The sequence below is a fragment of the Xenopus laevis genome, chromosome 5L (genome assembly GCF_017654675.1).
Source record: "Xenopus laevis strain J_2021 chromosome 5L, Xenopus_laevis_v10.1, whole genome shotgun sequence".
NCBI classification, from domain to species: Eukaryota; Metazoa; Chordata; class Amphibia; order Anura; family Pipidae; genus Xenopus; species Xenopus laevis.
This window is the reverse complement of record NC_054379.1, coordinates 72,704,448-72,723,361: the sequence shown is the minus strand read 5'-3', so window position 1 is coordinate 72,723,361 and position 18,914 is coordinate 72,704,448. Positions and strand designations below refer to the sequence as shown.

Sequence of the window (18,914 nt, the reverse complement as noted above, 5' to 3'; positions counted from 1 at the left end):
AGCCAATCTCGCGTGATGAGACTTGCGGTGTCGCGATTTTCTCTAAGACAGGAGACTAGGATCCTGTAGTAATCAATTTTGCGGGAGGTGTAAATTGCGGGCTGTGTTAGGGAAATCGGGACTGATGGGCAGTATGAAAGCTGTGTAGGGGAAATAAGATGCAGACATCATAGAAAGCTTCCTCCTGATATCTGCAGTTGGGGGCCCGATAATCCAAGTAAGGGTAGCACAGCCGGGCCCCCTTAACACCCCAAATCCATCGGGCCCGGTACGACTGTCCCTATCACCCGATGGCGGCCATGTCGGTGAGCATTTACACTCTGCCTGCAATGGAGTCCCAGCTCCAAAGCATATTCGAGGAGATGGTGGTGAGTCCTATAGCATTCACTATTCGGCAAAGGGATTGGGAAGTAGGTTCTATATTACCGGTATAGATTCCCTGTTCTCGTAACTAGATTGCTTGTGGTTCCATATCTGTACTGTACATGGCATCATTCTCTTCCCTAGAAAATAATGTTGCTGCAGGGAACTTCACTAAAGAGTGGTGCATAGCTAGCAAATGATTTCCTATCTGGAGAAGATTTTGCATATATAATCTCTCTCTCAAAGGTTTTAAACATGCCCAAAACGTTGGAATAATAAACCATTTTTTATAGTGCTGTGAGTGCTTTGCTTTACGGTATATGATATTCTAATAGTCTATATGACCTTATCTTTATGCAGTGTGCACCCAGGAGATAGATAGATAGATAGATATTTATATATATAATATGCTGTCGGCTTACATTTCAAAGTAAATACATTTTACAAACACCCGCTGAAATACTATACTGGCGGGAACCCATCTGACTTGTATCTCGTAACACTAAAACTCTGTAAAAACATACCATAACCAACTTCAGTACAAACCTCCTATTTGACTCACAGGACTTGTATTGAATACATTTGCTTTTATTATAAAAAAAAAAATCTAACGTTTTGGCTTTGACACCAGCCTTTTTAAAAAAAAAAACACATTTAGTCAGTATACCCATTGTGACGCGAACTACTGACGTGTATCACGTAACACTAAAACTTAGTAAAAACATAAAAGCCTCCTATTTGACTTCCTGTGGTTTACTCCCCTTGCTGAAGGTCTGGGCATGTGCACCCAGACTCACCATTTAAAGTGGTAAGCCTTCACAGTCCAGTGAGCTGACCTTTTCATGTCCTTAGTATTTTTGATTGATGACAGAAGTAGATGGCCAAATGGCACTGTTTCAGCCACTGTTAAAATATTATTCTCTGTGACACTGGACTCAATATTAGGTGTTTTCTTGGTGCAATTTTTTCCCTGTCAGTCATTAAATCTTCGTATAGAATATTTTCTATTTCTTTTTAAGTGATAAGTAATTAAAAAAATGTTTAAGCTCTGTACATTTCAACATTGGTCACATGCATTATGTTTTATTACACAGAAAACTGAAATCATTGAGGAAGCTTTTGCTGGGTAAGTAAACAAGTTTATTTTCTTTTTTTTTTAGTTTTTATTTCTTGCATTTTAAACACACACACAACTTTTTGAAATAATCAGTTTTCAATAATTGTTTTTATTGCAGCATGTTTATGGACACACCTGAGGATGAAAGAACGAAGCTTATCAGCTGCCTTGGAGCTTTTAGACAGTACTGGAGTGTCCTTCCTCAGGTGAATTCCCAAAATACTTTGCCATTTCTTTATTATAAATGAACATTTCCAAGATTGGTTACATTTTAAAATAATACCTTTAGTAGTGTCTTCTTTAAAGGGCATGTAAAGACAAAAAAGTAAAATCCCATTTTTACTTTCTTTAATGAAAAAGAAACCTATCTCCAATATACTTTAATTAAAAAATGTGTACCGTTGTTATAAGAAACCTGACTGTGAAATTCTCCCTTCATTTACTGCTGTGGATAGGAATTGTCAGATGGTCCCTAACTGCTGAGCAGGGAAACAATCATACTTATGAACAACAGGGGGAGCCCCCGTCTTACTTCCCAGCCATGCAGAACTTAAGCAGCTTTGTTTATGATGATCCCTAAGCAGCCCAGACCACACTGAGCATGTGCACAGTCTTAGTCTTGCAAAGATGTTTAACAAAGTTACAAGATGGCGACCCCCTGTAGCCAACTTTGAAAGCATAAATGATTTGTTTGATTAGGCTTGTGATGCAGTAAGTTCATGTTTATATTTAGTATACAAAATACAGCATTTCTAGCCTTATTCTATTTTAGACTTTACATGCCCTTTAAAGAAGTTCACCTTTAGATTATATATTAATATGTTCTAATGGTCTCTATTTCAATCATTATTTTAGTTGGATATTATTATGGTTGGTTGAATTATTGGCAGTTCTTGTACTGCTTTATAGCCTGCAGCCGAATATTTTATCTGGATACTAACATCACTGACCAGTAACCAAAAAAACAGATTAACTGGGTTTTCATTTATTTATATTTTCTATAGTGTTTTTTTTTTCAATTGGACTGATTACTGTTTCGTTATCACTCACAAACAGCTGCTTGGTTGTTTAAGTCCATAATCTGTTTTTCAAATCTGAAAAGGACAGAAAAGATATATAGTTTAAAAAACAAATAGAAAATCTAAATTAAGAGTAAATGTGAATTGTCCTATGGTCTACTGCAGTGCTGTCCAACTGGTGGTCCCTGGATCGCATACGTCCCTCAGCCCCCACCTTGTGTGTCCCCCACATGAAAGTCTGCCTGCTGTCACTGCTTACCTTGTGATAACTTTAAATGCTATCCGTACTGAGATAAACTGTCTTCTGTGTTGTTTACACCTCAGATCCAGAGAGTAAACTCCTGCATTGTTTAAACCTGTAATCCCCCGGCATTGTTCACACTTGTAACACCTCTATTGTTCACTCCCCTAAAGCACTGTACTGTTCACACTTGTAACACCCTGTACTGTTCACACCTGTAAAGCCCCGTAACTGTTCACACCTGTAAAGCCCCGTAACTGTTCACACCTGTAAAGCCCCGTAACTGTTCACACCTGTAAAGCCCCGTAACTGTTCACACCTGTAAAGCCCCGTAACTGTTCACACCTGTAAAGCCCCGTAACTGTTCACACCTGTAAAGCCCCGTAACTGTTCACACCTGTAAAGCCCCGTACTGTTCACACCTGTAAAGCCCCGTACTGTTCACACCTGTAAAGCCCCGTACTGTTCACACCTGTAAAGCCCCGTACTGTTCACACCTGTAAAGCCCCGTACTGTTCACACCTGCATTGTGTTACTGTATGTGGCACAGTATGAACTGGTTATCAGGAGTGGTACTGATAGGTTTCTATGTCTCCTGCTGTATTCTGCCTGTCCTATGCTCCCTGTGTGTGCCATACCCTGCCTGCCCTACTCTCAATGGGTGTGTGCCATACTCTGCCTGGGTGTGTGCCATCCTCTGCCTATACTACTCTGCCTAGGTGTGTGCCATACTCTGCCTAGGTGTGTGCCATACTCTGCCTGTCCTACTATGCCAATGTGTGTTGCATACTCTGCCTATGCTACTATGCCTATGTCTGTGCCATACTCTGCCTATCCTACTCTGCCTGTGTGTGCCATACTCTCCTTGTGGAAAATGAACCTGGTGGGGGTTTGTTAGCATTTGCAAATATTTGTTAGGGTTTCCAAGATGCTTAATCATGTGCTGGGGGTGCTGTATTATCCCTCCAGTGATCACCAAGCATTTGGTTTTTTGTTGTGCTACCACCATTAATGTGGACATAGTCTTAAAATTTCTTAACATGGGTGTGGTTTAAAGTGGTTGTGGTTTAAAACAGAAAGTGGTCAATACTGGCTTCCATTATCGCCCCCCACACACCATATAGGCCAGAAACATTTGGTCCCTTGGTACCACAGACGTTGGAAAGATGAGCCACATGCATTATAAATACAAGGAACAATTATATAAATCATGTCTTTCCATCACTATAGAGTGCCTGGGGAACCTTGTATTGTAGTACTGTGTCTCCATCTTATCTGATATTCCCAGTTATCCCTAAAGTAGGCTACAATCTAAAGATTTTACTCTACTATGCTTAGAGGTTCTTTGCTAGGGATGACTGGGGAAGGTAGGAATGGTGACAGTGCTGTAACAGAAGGTTCCCTGGGAGAAAAAAAACTTTATTTTCTTAACATATGAATATTTGCTGAAAGAGAAAAAAACATTTACTTAATTGCAGCTTAAGCTGCCCATACATACCCGAATTTGGCCAGGTACTATGGCCACTTTTTCACTTCCTGCATTTTCTCAGTTCTTAGTTTACTTTGTGATTGTCAGCATTCAATTGTTAATTCAATTCTTATAAGGTTGTCGGATGTTATGGACTGCATGTATTATAACAAAGTGTTAATTTAAGCCTTTAATTATTTTTTAAGGAATCCCATGAGCAATGTGTCCAGTGGATTGTAAAATTCATCCATGGGCAGCACAGTCCAAAAAGAATCTCTTTCCTCTATGACTGTTTAGCAATGGCAGTGGAAACAGGACTTTTACCACCAAGGTAACGGATGATGATTTCACTGAAGTCACACTGAAACTTCAGTGTGTAATGTGTATTATCGGACACTCAATGGATGTTATTATATAAGAGCCAAGGTTATCTATGTCATTGTTTATAATCTGTGCATAGTGATGTAATTTCTGTCTCATGACTCACTAATAGCTAAAGTACCCCCTGGTGTAAAATATGAGGTTATTTGAAGTCTCCTTGTGCTTTTATATGGTCATTGAACTCATCCATGACTCATAATATGCTTAAAGTTTACAGTAGGGGGTAATTTATTCTTAATTACTTTATTATTATTTATTTTATTTCATGTGACTCATTGAAGCTTGTGTATTATAAAAAAAATATATATTTTTGTTCTAAAATATAAGCATATTAAAAATCCCCTGCACATATATCACATATAAACCACTTATATTCAAATGATCATTGAACTCCTTTTAATATTTTTATATTAATATTCTTATGTTTTTCTCAATATTCTATCAATCATATCCGGGATGTTTTTCATTGCATTATATGTATGTCGGCTGCACACTGCTATTTTATAAATTATTGAAGTTTACTAAGCCTTATGCGGCGATGCGTAAGATAAATATAATCAAATACAATTGGGAGTTTAAAGATCTTATTTGCAGCACACAGTAAATGATTTCATATAATCAATTAATTAAATAATTAATTAATCCTCAGAAAGCCATCAAATGAGTTAATTAATTGAGGTTTTTAAATTTCATCATACAAAAAAGTGATAACTACTATACAAAATTCATTCTTAAATATACAATTAGTTCACCAAAATTCATGTGTATATAGTCCATTTCATGTTGGCACCAATTTTTTAAAAAACATTAATTTAAACAGCTTACTCATTAATTAAAATGATAATGAGGCTTTAGGGAGAAAAAATTTGAACGCATCATCTTATTCGGCATTCCTTATTATTCAATTGGTTAGTGTCCGAATTACTGAACAATATTTTGTCAGAGTCACAGTACAGGTATGAAACAATTCGGCAAGCACTCCGGAAACCTCTGTGTTGATAAAATTCAGTTTTTATTTCAACATTTTAAAACCATTACGGAACCATTTAGGATGTAATGGTTTTAAAATGTTGAAATAAAAACTGAATTTTATCAACAAAGAAGTTTCCGGAGTGCTTGCCGAATTGCTTCATACCTGGAACCACACACCCTTTGCTATGGGTTCGGGGCGATGCACCCGGACCACTTGAGGCGTCGGGTGAGTGTTTTTCCCATTTTTAGCGGCGTTTCTATATTGTGTCTTACGTTGAAGTGTTGGACCTGGGGTTTCTACACCCAGGTCACTCTCGTTACAGGGTGAGAAGTTTTTGGTTAACCACCCGATGAACATATATTGGTCTAATTGAAATGAATTAATACAGGACTGTGCAGTTTCAAATTCTTTTGTCAATTTAGAGTCACAGTACAGCACTTGTTTGTTGCCCAAAGATAAATCTGTAACAATGTATACAGCTCGTGTCCACTTTGTTGCTAATAAAACGATACAATGTAGCAAAGTGTTGTAAGGTATTCAAGCCACTTCAAGCCGTAAGAATGAATTTTGTATAGTATTTATCACTTTTTTGTATGATGAAATTTAAAAACCTCAATTAATTAATTCATTTGATGGCTTTCTGAGGATTAATTAATTATTTAATTAATTGATTATGTGAAGTAATTTACTGTGTGCGGCAAATAAGATCTTTAAACTCCCAATTGAATATGTTTTTCATTGCACCCTTGCACAAAATAATCTTGGTACACAGTTAACCTAAGCAACAGATCTCTGACCTTAAAACCATCTTGTGATATTGGATGCCGAATAAATCTAGAACCATTCAATATTCTTGCTGTGCTTGTGCCAGCATACTTCCTGGCTGTTTTAGTGCCTTATGTTTATTTTTCTTGTACTTTCTAATGCTTGTTCTTTTTTCTGATTTATTTAGAATGGTTTGTGAAGCCTTGATAAATTCTGATTCCCTGGAATGGGAAAGAACCCAACTGTGGATTCTAACATTTAAACTAATCAGGAAGATCATTGGTGGTGTTGACTATAAGGTATGTCTCCATGTTGTAGTGTTGTCATATTTTACTACATAGGGATTTAAGCTTTTTTTTTTTATCCCATAACACAAACATAGACATTAGATATATGATGCACTTTTAATATTTTGTAAGCTAGAGTCTGTTGTGCAGGGGAATTATCGGTGTACTGGTAAACCAATCCTCTATCTCGCAAGGACCAAACATAGAGTATCTTATATTTCTCTCTCCGGAAATACCAAATCTATAATTTTTTTGTCATCAAACAATAGACAAAAAGTGTCCAGCTTAAAGGACCGTAACACAATAATGTTTCAATTTACCCCCAAACATCTTGGATTTTTTCAAAGCTTTATGTAGAAGTTTACTTAGAAAATACTTTAGCAGCAGGGCTAAAGGGCTATGGCATCTTGAGATTCTGTATGCACTGAACTTGAAGTTAGCTTTGCACTGGAGGACCTTTGGCATTTTATCAGCGACTACAGTTTAAATTTATGCTCACAACAATACCCCTAAAGCTGTCCAAACAGATAGAAACATAAATTTAAAATGCAGGCGCTGAAAAAAAGCTCAAGTACTGAAGAATGATGATAATGGTGCAGGTCTGCCTTTAATTGACTAAAGATTTTGAATTGGCAAGCAAAATCTTTTTTTTACTAATAGCACCACAAATTGGCTGGAACGCTGTGTAAAAGATTCAGAATTTCTAAATATTGTGGGAGCTTGCATTTAGCTTTAGTTTACTTGTTGTCATGGGCAGTATAATGCTCCTTCATTTCATTACTGTCCAAATATAATATCGATACAGTATTCTAATAATTATGAATTACATAAAGGTTCATAGTCTGTGGAAAGTACTAGATAATTAATGTTTTTAGTAAATGTTTTATGAATGACTAATGTTGACCTATTATCAAATTAAGTACAATTTACAAATGTGATAAGGGATAGTTGGTACTCGACAAAGTGTGAACACAGTTTTTTTTTCTGCCTTGTCACACTAGGTTGTTTTTCTACCTTTGTAGACTGCTGATTAGAGCAAATCTGCACCCATGCCTTAAAGGGCACGTGTTGGGTAAAAATGTTATCCCCAACCAAAGATGCGGGCTAATAGAGTCCACATTCTGGTTGGGGATAACAGTAGTTTCTTTTATGAAAAAATGCTCCTGCCAGCACTACGCTACCCACACCGGGAGGGAACTTTTTACCCAACAGGCGCCCTTTAATGTGTTAGGTTAATGCCAGACGTGGCCTGCTGATATATGTTGGCTCATAATCAGCCACTACTCCTTTCCTGCACCTAGAACAATTGTGTTGGACCAGATGCAGAGACTTTGCCTTCTCATGGCAAAATCAGCAGTGTCTGCCTGCACCCGGACCTGAACAATTTTTTCGGGTCCAGGCAGGACAGGAGACTGATGCCAGCATAGGGACTGATTTATGGCCAGAGTATTTTAGCAGGCCGATTTTTCAGCCCTATCTAGTATTACATTAACTTGTGTGTAAGCACTGAGCAGATTTTGGTGTTCAAATGCATGCCTTCAGGTTTTTGTGTTGAAATCCTTCCTGTGTGTGCGTGCACACATTCCGATGCAGTGGCACTTAAAGGACCAGTAACATCAAATTTTTTTTCTTCAAAATTCGTTAGTATAGAACAAAAATAAACACCAAAGCAAATAAAACTTTTAAATTGCAAAGCCTTTATTAAGAGATAACTTACCAAAACTCCACTTCCGCTCCTCTTCTAAAACGGCGAAAGGGCGACCATCCATGCAGCGGTATTTGATTTCTTCCCCCTGGCTATTCTAGTGAAAGTATGTGAAGGAGGCTGAGGTCCGCTCTGCAGCACTTCCCCTATTCGGAGAGCCGAACCACAGGCATACAAGGGGTGGATACGGCTGTCTAATGCTGATCAATGCGCCCAGTTCGCTACACAGAATGAAATGGAACTTTAATTATTATTTAGCAGGTCGGCCCGATCATTGTGCGAGACCTGGGTGTTCTGGGGCACAGACTCGGGAGTTGCACTTGGGGGCTAGCTGATAGGCCATGTTACCTCCGGCATTAGAAAGCTGCTTTTCAATGAGTAAAGGCAAGAGGGGAGCAATGGGTGGGCTGTAGACTGACTAAAATTAACCCCTTGTGTTGGGGCCTGTAATGCACGCATGTCTGGAGATCTGATATAGAGGTTGCAGAGACTGTGCCCTGACATAAGGCATGGACAGGCTGACAGCCGGGATCTGAGCTAATACGGTGATAACTCGTAGTAAATGCTCGTAAAAAAGTCAGTGATATGAATTATTGGATGATGTAGTCCTTTCGTTGTTTAGTTTGGTTCAACTTCAGAGTTAGGCACCGCCAGACCTAGTGACTTTCACAATATAAAGAATAGACTCTGGAGAACCAATTGCTGATTAGTGATTCATTTATTCAAAACCAGTGCACGACATGTTTCGGGCCCAGTGGCCCTTCCTCAGGTGCTTGTACAAATGCTGTGGGTAACCCAAACCCTTTTAAAACCATCAAAACAAACAAGAGTGTCCATTCCCATGTGGCTAGACACATACATATACATTGTAACAAAAAAAATCTCTTGTAGAGTACTGCCATCTTCAGGCCTACTCCAATATTGCACCACAGATAAAAAAGTCAGTGCCAGGTTTCCGCCCCAAGCACACGTGATGAGCAGATCGAACTGCAGGCAGCTTCCACATCTGCTGCAGTCTTTCCGCTCTCTCTCACGCCAGCCTCACTCGACTCCCTCCCTCTGCTCTCCTCCTCTCTCACAGCTTTCCTCACTATCCAGCGCGTCACTCCTTTATCTCCCAGCCTCAATACGCTCTCCCTGACAGCCTTCCCCCAACTGTCACTAGAATAGCCAGGGGGAAGAAATCAAATACCGCTGCATGGATGGTCGCCGTTTTAGAAGAGGAGCGGAAGTGGCGTTTTGGTAAGTTATCTCTTAATAAAGGCTTTGCAATTTAAAAGTTTTATTTGCTTTGGTGTTTATTTTTCGTTCGATACTAACGAATTCTGTTCACTAACTAACGAGTCTGTTAATTGGCTCATTTGACCTAACAAGTAAAGTTTGTTTGATTTGTTTGTGTGCACAGTGAATATTACGCCAGGAGGCGGGCCCTTATATTTTAAAATGGCAATTTTCTATTTATGATAACCCAATAGCACATACTACAAAAAAAAGTATATTATTGTGAAAATGGTTTATTTACACGAAGCAGGGTTTTACACAGGACATCTTTTATGCTATATCTTTTTATAGAGACCTACATTGTTTGGGGGGTATAGTTTTCCTTTAACAGACAGAGCAGATGGGTGCCGATCTGCTCTGATTAGTTTTTTCTCCCCTTGTTTTTATATGCAGGCAGAGCAATAGCCTAGTGTGGCATTAGCCTTAGAATAACCTATGGCAGTTAATATAAGCTTAGATATTGAATTAAAGGGGTGATTCACCTTTAAGCTAGTATGTTATAGGATAGCCAATTCTAAGCAACTTTTCAATTGGTCTTCATTAATAATTCGCTTTCTTCTTCGGACTCTTTCCAGCTTTCAAATGGGGGTCACGGACTCCATCTAAAAACCAAATGCCCTCTAAGCCTACACATTTATTGTTTTTGCTGCTTTTATTACTCCTTTTTCTATTCAGGTCCTCTTATATTCATATCCCATTCTTTTATAGAAATAGGTGCATGATTGCTAGGCTAATTTGGACCCTAGCAACCGGATTGCTGAAATTTCAAACTGGAAAGCTGCTGAATAAAAAGCTAAATAACTCAAAAACCACAAATAAAAAAAAAATGAAAACTGTCACTTTCTACATCATACTAAAAGGTGAACAACCCCTTGGAAGTAGTTTCCCCTAACCTGTGCACTTCAGTTATCGTTTGTTGTTAAAGCAATAGTAACATTTATATATGTGTGTAAATGTTTAATGTGCCTTTTATTTCCCATAAAATGCATTATAAATTTCTCTGCCCCAGGGTGTACGAGATCTTCTAAAAGTGATACTGGAGAAAATCCAAACTGTACCTGATACTGTCAGCTCTGCAGTTGTACAACAGCTGTTAGCTGCAAGAGAGGTAATAATTGTATAAAGAAATTTGTGGTTGTCCGTTTTTGCTTAGGCACTACTAGCAGGCTTGCATTTTATAAAGAAATCGTTCCTTGTTAAATATTGCTAAAATGTGCATCAATAAAGTATGTATTATTTAACTGTTTTCTAGCAATCCTGGTTGATATTTAATTCATAAAATGTTTTGTTGCTTTTGTTAGACCGTTGTTCACCAGTTGCTTACAGCTTAAGAAACTCTTCATGCAAATGCAAAGTACTTGTATCACAATGTTTCCAGATTTTTTAATTGATTAAATATAGAGATGACCTTGTTTTCATGTTTGTGATGGTTACCCTTTAAGATGATTTCTTTTTTGGGGCTCCCTGGTTGCAATTAAAAGTGAAACTGTAAGGAGAGCCAAGATCCTGCTGAAGAACCATCCACCTTCTAATAAATGCTACCGGCCAGTCACAGAGTTTGAGTGGGCCCATGAAGAAAAATTTGTAGCTTCCATTACATAAATATCTTCATAACACTCCTGTGCCTCTCATAAACATAGATATTTATTTTTCTAGTCTGTAATAAATGTGAAAAAATATTTAGCAACCTTAATGACTCGCAGGTCATCCATACAACATATATGCATTTGGAGAATAGCAATGTTTTTTTTGCAGAACAATGCAATAAAGCTTCGTTCTGTATGACTTTATCAGTATATGTATGGTCAGTTTAATGCTTTCCTTCCTATCAAATAACTTCAAAATATCTGTATTAAAATTCATACAGTCCAGCATATCCCAGTGTATAACAACTGTGCAACAAATTTAAATTAAAATATTTTTATTTCTTCTACATTATCTTTAGTTTTCATTAAAAAAAATGTTTTCAAATTCGAAGTGTAACCTTTTGTTCTGTCTTACTAGGTAGTGGCTTACATTCTCGAGAGAAATGCTTGCCTTCTTCCTGCATACCTTGCCGTTACAGAAGTACTAAAACTATATCCGGAGGGAAAGCTCCCACACTGGGTACGTTATTATCTTAACTTGTATATTACAGTAACTCAAAAATACACTGCATTAGTCTAGTAATCAATCTGATTGATTGACCTGCCAAAATAATGTAACAGCATAATGTAAAACTGCCATGTAATTCACCATAAGATTATACACACACACAAAAAGATATATGAAACTGTGTGTTAAGTGCTTGGCATGCTTTTACGAACATGCAGTATTATGCTATTTTAGATATGACACCAATAAGTGTGATTGAGGCTCTGAAATACAGTTGTGGAACATACACAATGCCCCATGGTGGTCTGCAACAGTCTTGAGGGCCAATTACATTTAAAGGGGCGGTTCACCTTGCTTGGCAAGTCTACAATCGTATTGTTAGTGCTACTTTTTATTACTCCTCTTTTTATTCAGGCTCTCTCCTATTTATATTGCAATCTGTTATTTAAATTGGAAACTAGAAAGCTGCTGAATAAAAATTTTATTAACTCCAAAACCACAAATAAAAAAAGGAAATCCAATTACAAATTGTCTCAGAATATCGCTCTCTACATCATGCCAAAAAACCCCAAAAAAAAACAGACTGGAATATGAATAGAAGAGGGCCTGATTAGAAAGAGGATTAATAAAAAGTAGCAATAGCTACATTTGTAGCCTTACAGAGCTTTAGTTTTTTAGATGGAATCTGTACTTGGAAGCTGCAAAGAGTCAAAAGAGCAAGGCAAATAAATAAAAAATATTTAATATAAATAATGAAATTCAGATGCAAAGTTGCTCAAAATTGGTCATTACCAAAAGTTACTTCAAAGTTGAACCACTTTAAAACCAAATTGCCAAAAAAATATTTTTCTCTCCACCCAGACAGATATGGTTCCTCCGATTAAGTGGAAACTGGTAGTCTGCCTGACACATTAGAACATTTGTTTTTAATTTTTTTTCTGCAACTGAAGAAATATTGTTACCCTGAAAAGTTGCAAATTGCCTTAAATAAATATAGCTCAATTCCTTCTAAACTCCTGCTCTGTGCTGCTCCTTTTATTTATGCTTACTATAACATTTACACAGTGATCTTGGACTGCAAGCATCAGTAAAAAGATAACTGGAGGTTGGTACGTTATCAGGCATAGTTTATACTTGTTTCCTGTTCTTTAGAACCATTTCCCAACCTCACCATGATCCATTGTTAAGTACTGTAATAGGTTATCGGAACTGAGGTCCCTTTGCTTTCCAGAGAATCTGTGCGCCACCCACCATGGACAGCAGAGGGACTTCAAGTCCCAAAATCAAGGCGAGTGAGGGGGTTAAATTGGGTTGAATATGAGGCAAAAGGAGTATAAGAAATGGGTACGGCAAATCAGAGACAAATAATCATGGTTTCCTTAGATCTAAGAAAGTTGGTATAACATGGGCAAAACCTTGAAAATGTATTCTGCCTATATTTTTTAATAGAAAACAGTGCTCTACACGCATTTCCATGCTTTTGGACACTCGTGTTATTTCACTGGGGATGCACAGAGCTAGCTGTATATGGTTTTTTTTTTCTTCTTCTCTTACAGTTGCTTGGGGACCTTGTGTCAGACTTTGTGGATAGTTTTCGGCCTACAGCAAGAATCGGTTCAATATGTGGTAAGTCGTGAATGAAAATTTTACCAGCATTTTTGTGTAACCCAGTTATGGTTTAATACAGCCTGTCTAGGTAATTGAAAGCAAAATGATGGCTGCAGCATCAATGAGGCTTAGAATTGGTAAGTCTTTTTTACAGTTTGATGATTATTATTATTTGTTGCATCTGTAGCTTTTCTCTAGTTGTTTTAAACTGAAATAAATGCCATTACATTATAGCTACTGTGCTCTACACTCATATTTATTAAAAATCGAGTTGACATTTTTCTCGATTCAAGAAAAATAAAATGCAAACTTTTTTTCTAGAACCTTGAGTATTTGGCATATAATATAGGGGAAAAAACCCTAAAAGTAATCAGAAAAAAACAGGAAGTTAAAGCTGGCGAGTTTCTATAGAAGTGAATGGGAATTGTCTTCTTTATTTCCCTGTTTCTTAAGGAGGACTCGTCACCCTAAGTAACAATTCCAAATTATTTATCATGCTAGTTGAGAAAAATAAAACTTACTTACACTACATTTATAATTTAAATTATTTTAAAATTTAAATTGTCTTCCCTTCAGTCATAGAATTACACAATCACAGCAAGCAGGCACTAGACATTTTGTGGACACTTATTAAGACGAGTTGTGCATTACACTAAAATCTTCTGTTTGCGCCCGAATGGGGGACCTAATGCCCATACACATTGCCCTACACAACATAAGAGTGTAAAGCGGGAGGGGGAATGTGGGGAGAACAGTGACATCTAGGAAGGGCTGAATGGAAAGTGAAAGTAATTGACTGCCCCACCTCTATGCCTCAGGCATAGAGGTGGGGCAGTACTATTTTATTGACAGCTCAGATATTTAAACGCCTATATAACAGGTATGGATACCTAGATGACAAAAACAATTTTGGTTCCATGTTTAATTTGAAACTACTTTTGTTATACAGGTTTTTATGTATAGGTCACAGGTCCACTTTAAAATATTTGAGATGTTCAGCCTCATTGGAAATGACTGGGACAATGTGATTCTTGCTTATGTGTGAGTTTAACAATGTAACAGAAACACAACTGTGAATAGACTTCACTTTTATCCTAAAAAATGTTGTCCTCCACAAAAAAAGGCTGACAAAAATGTTGCGCACATTCTGTGGTGATTTTCCTCAAAGGTGTTTTTTTTTTTTTGTGCTTCTCAGCGCTTAATCTTTTACACACCCATCACAGTGCTCAGTATCATTCTGTGTGACATTGGCCTATTTTTATGGCTTATATTTAACTATGTATTCTCGATAAGAACACAAGATCTAAATTGCTTTCTTTATGAGCCTACCATAATTAGAAGGCTGAAGTTTACTATAGCTCATTTACAAGCTAATTTATTTTTTCAAATTATTTATAGAGGTCAACATACAACCACATAATGCATTCATAAAATACGTCACAAATTAAGTAGCAATGTTAATATGACTTTGAACAGCACGAAATAGCCAGTATACTGTACGTATATTTTTTAATTTTATTTTCTCTACGTATTTGTCGAACTTAGATTTTATTTGGCAAATGCCTAATATAAACTGTAAACTGTTTAAGAAAAATTTATGCTGCCATATATAGTAACTTATTAAGTTAGTTAGGTTGAAAAAAGACACATATCCATCAAGTTCAACCTTTTTTTTTTTTAAGTCTTTGTATGTATATATACATATATAATCTGCAGTTCTGTAGCAAAATTCAAAGGTGACCTCTTCTGTTTCTCTTCTGATCCTCTACTGTCACCTGGTCACACAAAAGACGATCAGAGACAGACAGAAGATGGCGCCTTTGAACTCCGCTGCAGATTTATAGCAGGTCAGCACATAGGCTGCGGGGAGGGAGCTTGGAGGGGAGCTAGGGTTTAGTTCTCCTGTAAAACAACTTTTTTGGGGTTAGGCTTGGCCTTCACCGCAATGTGCTCCTCATTTTCTTTGCCTTCCCGATTGTATTACAACATCTAGGAGGTGATTTATTAAAGGCCGAGTTGTGTTTTTCCCAAAAATCTGTTTTGCAACGGTAGTTTGAGTAAAAACTTGAATCCGAAAAGTGTGAATCTGAGAATACTCCGGCTAAAATCTGTCAGGGTAATGTAGAAGTAAATGGCAGAGTTCCCTTAAACCATTTGAAGATTTTTTTTTTTAGCCTTCATGATTTTTGTTTTCGGTGGTTTGCGCTTGAAAACTCGATTGATTGGAGGTATTCAAGCTTTTTTTTCACCGATAACTGAATCAATTTGAGTAATCAAGTTCCCCCCCACCCGATTGCATTGATTCGAGTTTTTTTGCATTCAAGTTTTTTCATAAATAAGCAAACATTCGAGTTGTGAATTTATTTGATGTAGAAAAAAAAACCTCCCAAACTTGATCTTTGTTCACTCCTCCCTTTATACATGAAATTTTTGGCTAACTATATTAGAAATATTTTTTACTTTGCACAGCCTGTTTATTTACCCAGTTTTAATTTTTACACTGAACTGTTCCTTTAAGGGAATACATTGAGAAACGTAACAATTTAATATCATTTTTAAATGACAACCATTTCTGTTCTGTGCTTTCAGCAGAAAACATAATGCCTCAATCTATGCTTTGAAGGGCAGCCCTTAAAGAGCTAAAATTTGAAATTCAGGGTTTTAGTTGCCACAGTGTATATTTGTTATTTGCACCAAACATTAAATTATATCACATTACGGTCAGTATTACAGAGTGGTTCAATTACTTGCACATTTGCTATACGTTCTGGGCCATTAAAGATCACTACACCCAGTATAGCATGGTTTCTGGTTTCTTAAAGCCTGCATCAAACCCCTTTAAGCGTTTTAACATAAAATTTAACCTTAACTCTGCCAAAAGTTGAGATGTCATAATTTTATAATGTAAAGTTAAAATATATTTTATTTCGCTTTATCTTATATTTTTGGTCTTATAAATCCATTGTATATTAACTTTTTGCAGTTTTTTAAAGCAGTTATATCTAACATGCTGTGTTTGATGCATTTTGATAATTTTCATACTAACAATTCTTCAGCATCTTACTGTGTGAGTAATCCTTTATTATGCATTTGCAGGACGCTGCAGTTTACTGCCTGTGGTAAATAACTCTGGTGCGATCTGTAACTCCTGGAAACTGGATCCTCTGACTTTACGTTTTCCATTAAAAGGACTGTTGCCTTATGATAAGGTTAGATAAATATCACATTTATTCTAGTAAAACTTTTCTGTGTATAGATTTGGGAAAAATATCAATATATCTCTTGCTTTTGGAAATGAAACTGCAAAACCTGGTTCGTGAAGTTGGCTAGCTTCTTCAACACATGATATGGTCGAAATAACTGGTTTGGCACCTGTCAATAAACATATAACTAAAAGTACATGACAGTATTGTGAATTAATATAAGTACATTAATTAAAAATGTGTATTTTGAAGCTATTTGGACAGGTCAATGGCACATTTCTTCTTTACTTTTATAACCTTGGAGTGCTCCCACATCCCTCTCTTTACACTATTTATATTTGTAGGAACCTTAGTAAATATAAGGAAAAAGTGTAAGGGGGTTATTTACTAAACTCCAAATTTACCTGGTCAGGCTTTTTGTTGCAACTTGAATTTTTGAAAAAAAAATTTCACAACAAATTTTTCGAGTTAAAGCCCCATGCTGCGAAGACCAAATCTGAAAATCCGCAATCTCAGACATGCCAGGGTTGTGTATAAATCAATGGCAGAGGTCCTTATCCTATTTCGAAGTTTCTGTGTTCTGTGCTGGAATTAGCCCCGAAAATCTGTCCCTGAAAAATGTGGGCTTTTCAGGGAAAAAGCCCCAAAAAAATTGCGTGATTTGGGGGGGGGGGGTAAATAACCCCTGTAAAAATTACACTAATCGGGGTTTCAATCGATTTTATTTGGTTTTTACCTTAACCTTAAACTTTTTTTAATAATAAATAAGGTAAAATCGGGGCATGGTCGTGGATTTTTTATTCAACTAATGAGAAATTTGGATTTTAGTAAATAACCTCCTAAATGTTTATTGCATAGGATATTTTTCCTTTCCATAATTACAACATGAAAATTTTCTCTATAACAGCGGGTCTTGTGGCTGCATTCTGTATAATATAGTCACTTACCCCAGGCAACGTAGCTCCTACATTTTTTTGTGTAAAATAAGCCTGCTAAGCTTCTGTTTATTTTGATGTAAAGTAAGTAATTTGAATTCAACTTGTAATTGTTAATAGCATTGCCCAACTTTTTTGTGTTTCTGTAGGATTTATTCGAACCCCAGACTGCTCTTTTGAGATATGTTCTGGAACAGCCCTACTCTCGTGACATGGTGTGCAACATGCTGGGTCTGAACAAACAGGTACTGCGGCACAGAAATGCGTCTTTATTTAGCCCCTCCCTTTTTCTTTCACCTTTCTTTGCTATGGCCAGTTGAACAAAACAGTATTTGTAATAGCCCCCTTTTTACCTTTGTTTTATATATTATAAGCGTACTTCAAATTATACCCTCCCTGTTCAGTGTTTACTGCCTTGGGGATATTATAATTGAGTATAAAAAGTTGACTTTTTGTTTTGCATTGCTTTTCCCCCTCCTATAAGGCCAGTCTCAAGAGAGCCCTTGGGCAGTTTACTGCTCCAGCCCGTAATCTGTAATTTTACAAAATATGTCCCAGTGATTTTTTTTGACCATCAATGTAATGTATTAACAAGCCCCAGTCTTTCTTCTGATACACCATTGGTGGGCATTCTCTGGCTTTTGGCGTCTTGAGACAGGCCTCATAGTCACTGTTTTGTCTTTTCTTTTTTCTTCCTTTATTTTTGTTCTGTCTTGTCCTGCCCATCCTCCAATGCTCTAGACCTTGAACATTGCTCAGGTATGTTCACCACCTTATTCTTGTTTTGTGACTAACAGTGCTGCTGGCTGCTTAGTAGCCACTGATGAGGAATACCAAAAACATAGACCTGGCCGGGGCTTGAAATTAGCAGGACTACAATGTACCAGCACAGCATCTTCTTTATCTTGCTAGTTTAACACCTAAAATGTTTATTAATTATTGCCCTCTGTGTCCCATTTTATTTTTGCTTTTCTGCTTATTGCTTGAATTAACAAAATACAATGACATTTACATTTTTTTGATCAAGGTTATGATCTTGTGAGAGAGTACAACATATTTCAGTAAAGGCTTCAATATCTCGGTGTTTTATAAATCCAGTAATAGTCTTGAAATCATAGACCATATCTGATTAATAATACACATTGTGAAATATTTTGAGCTCTGGACAATATGGGAACTGTTTAAAGGAACAATGAAGTACAGATTTTGACACAGCCTTAATGAAAGGGCTCTGTTTTTGCGGTTTTTGTAACATAAAAGAAAATGCAGTTGTAAGCAACTTTAAAATATACATAAGGGGGTTATTTATCAAAGGGCGAGTTTGTGAGGTTTTTTTCTACCTTGAGTATAAGTCCAATAAGCCCCTTATGATTTTACAATTGAATTTGTGTTTGACAGCATTATGGGTATGCATATTATATATATATATATATATATCTATATATCTATCTCAATAAAGAAAAGAGTCCGCACT

The 18,914-nt window shown here is 36.9% G+C and overlaps 1 protein-coding gene across 2 annotated transcripts in view; it reads left to right on the top strand.

Annotated features, from left to right (window-relative positions):
• Positions 1 to 18,914, top strand: part of med23.L (mediator complex subunit 23 L homeolog) — a 45,934-nt gene continuing 27,020 nt past the window's right edge. Inside the window, exons 1-11 of one of the 2 annotated variants that reach the window (XM_018261776.2) lie at positions 1 to 368; positions 1,458 to 1,489; positions 1,599 to 1,686; positions 4,415 to 4,539; positions 6,515 to 6,626; positions 10,610 to 10,708; positions 11,605 to 11,706; positions 13,251 to 13,320; positions 16,399 to 16,511; positions 17,590 to 17,685; positions 18,182 to 18,199. In XM_018261776.2, coding sequence (XP_018117265.1) covers positions 291 to 368; positions 1,458 to 1,489; positions 1,599 to 1,686; positions 4,415 to 4,539; positions 6,515 to 6,626; positions 10,610 to 10,708; positions 11,605 to 11,706; positions 13,251 to 13,320; positions 16,399 to 16,511; positions 17,590 to 17,685; positions 18,182 to 18,199 — 933 coding nt within the window. In that variant the 5' untranslated portion in view covers positions 1 to 290. The remainder of the gene's footprint in view (positions 369 to 1,457; positions 1,490 to 1,598; positions 1,687 to 4,414; positions 4,540 to 6,514; positions 6,627 to 10,609; positions 10,709 to 11,604; positions 11,707 to 13,250; positions 13,321 to 16,398; positions 16,512 to 17,589; positions 17,686 to 18,181; positions 18,200 to 18,914) is intronic. The other variant, NM_001090215.1, reaches the window with a different exon arrangement.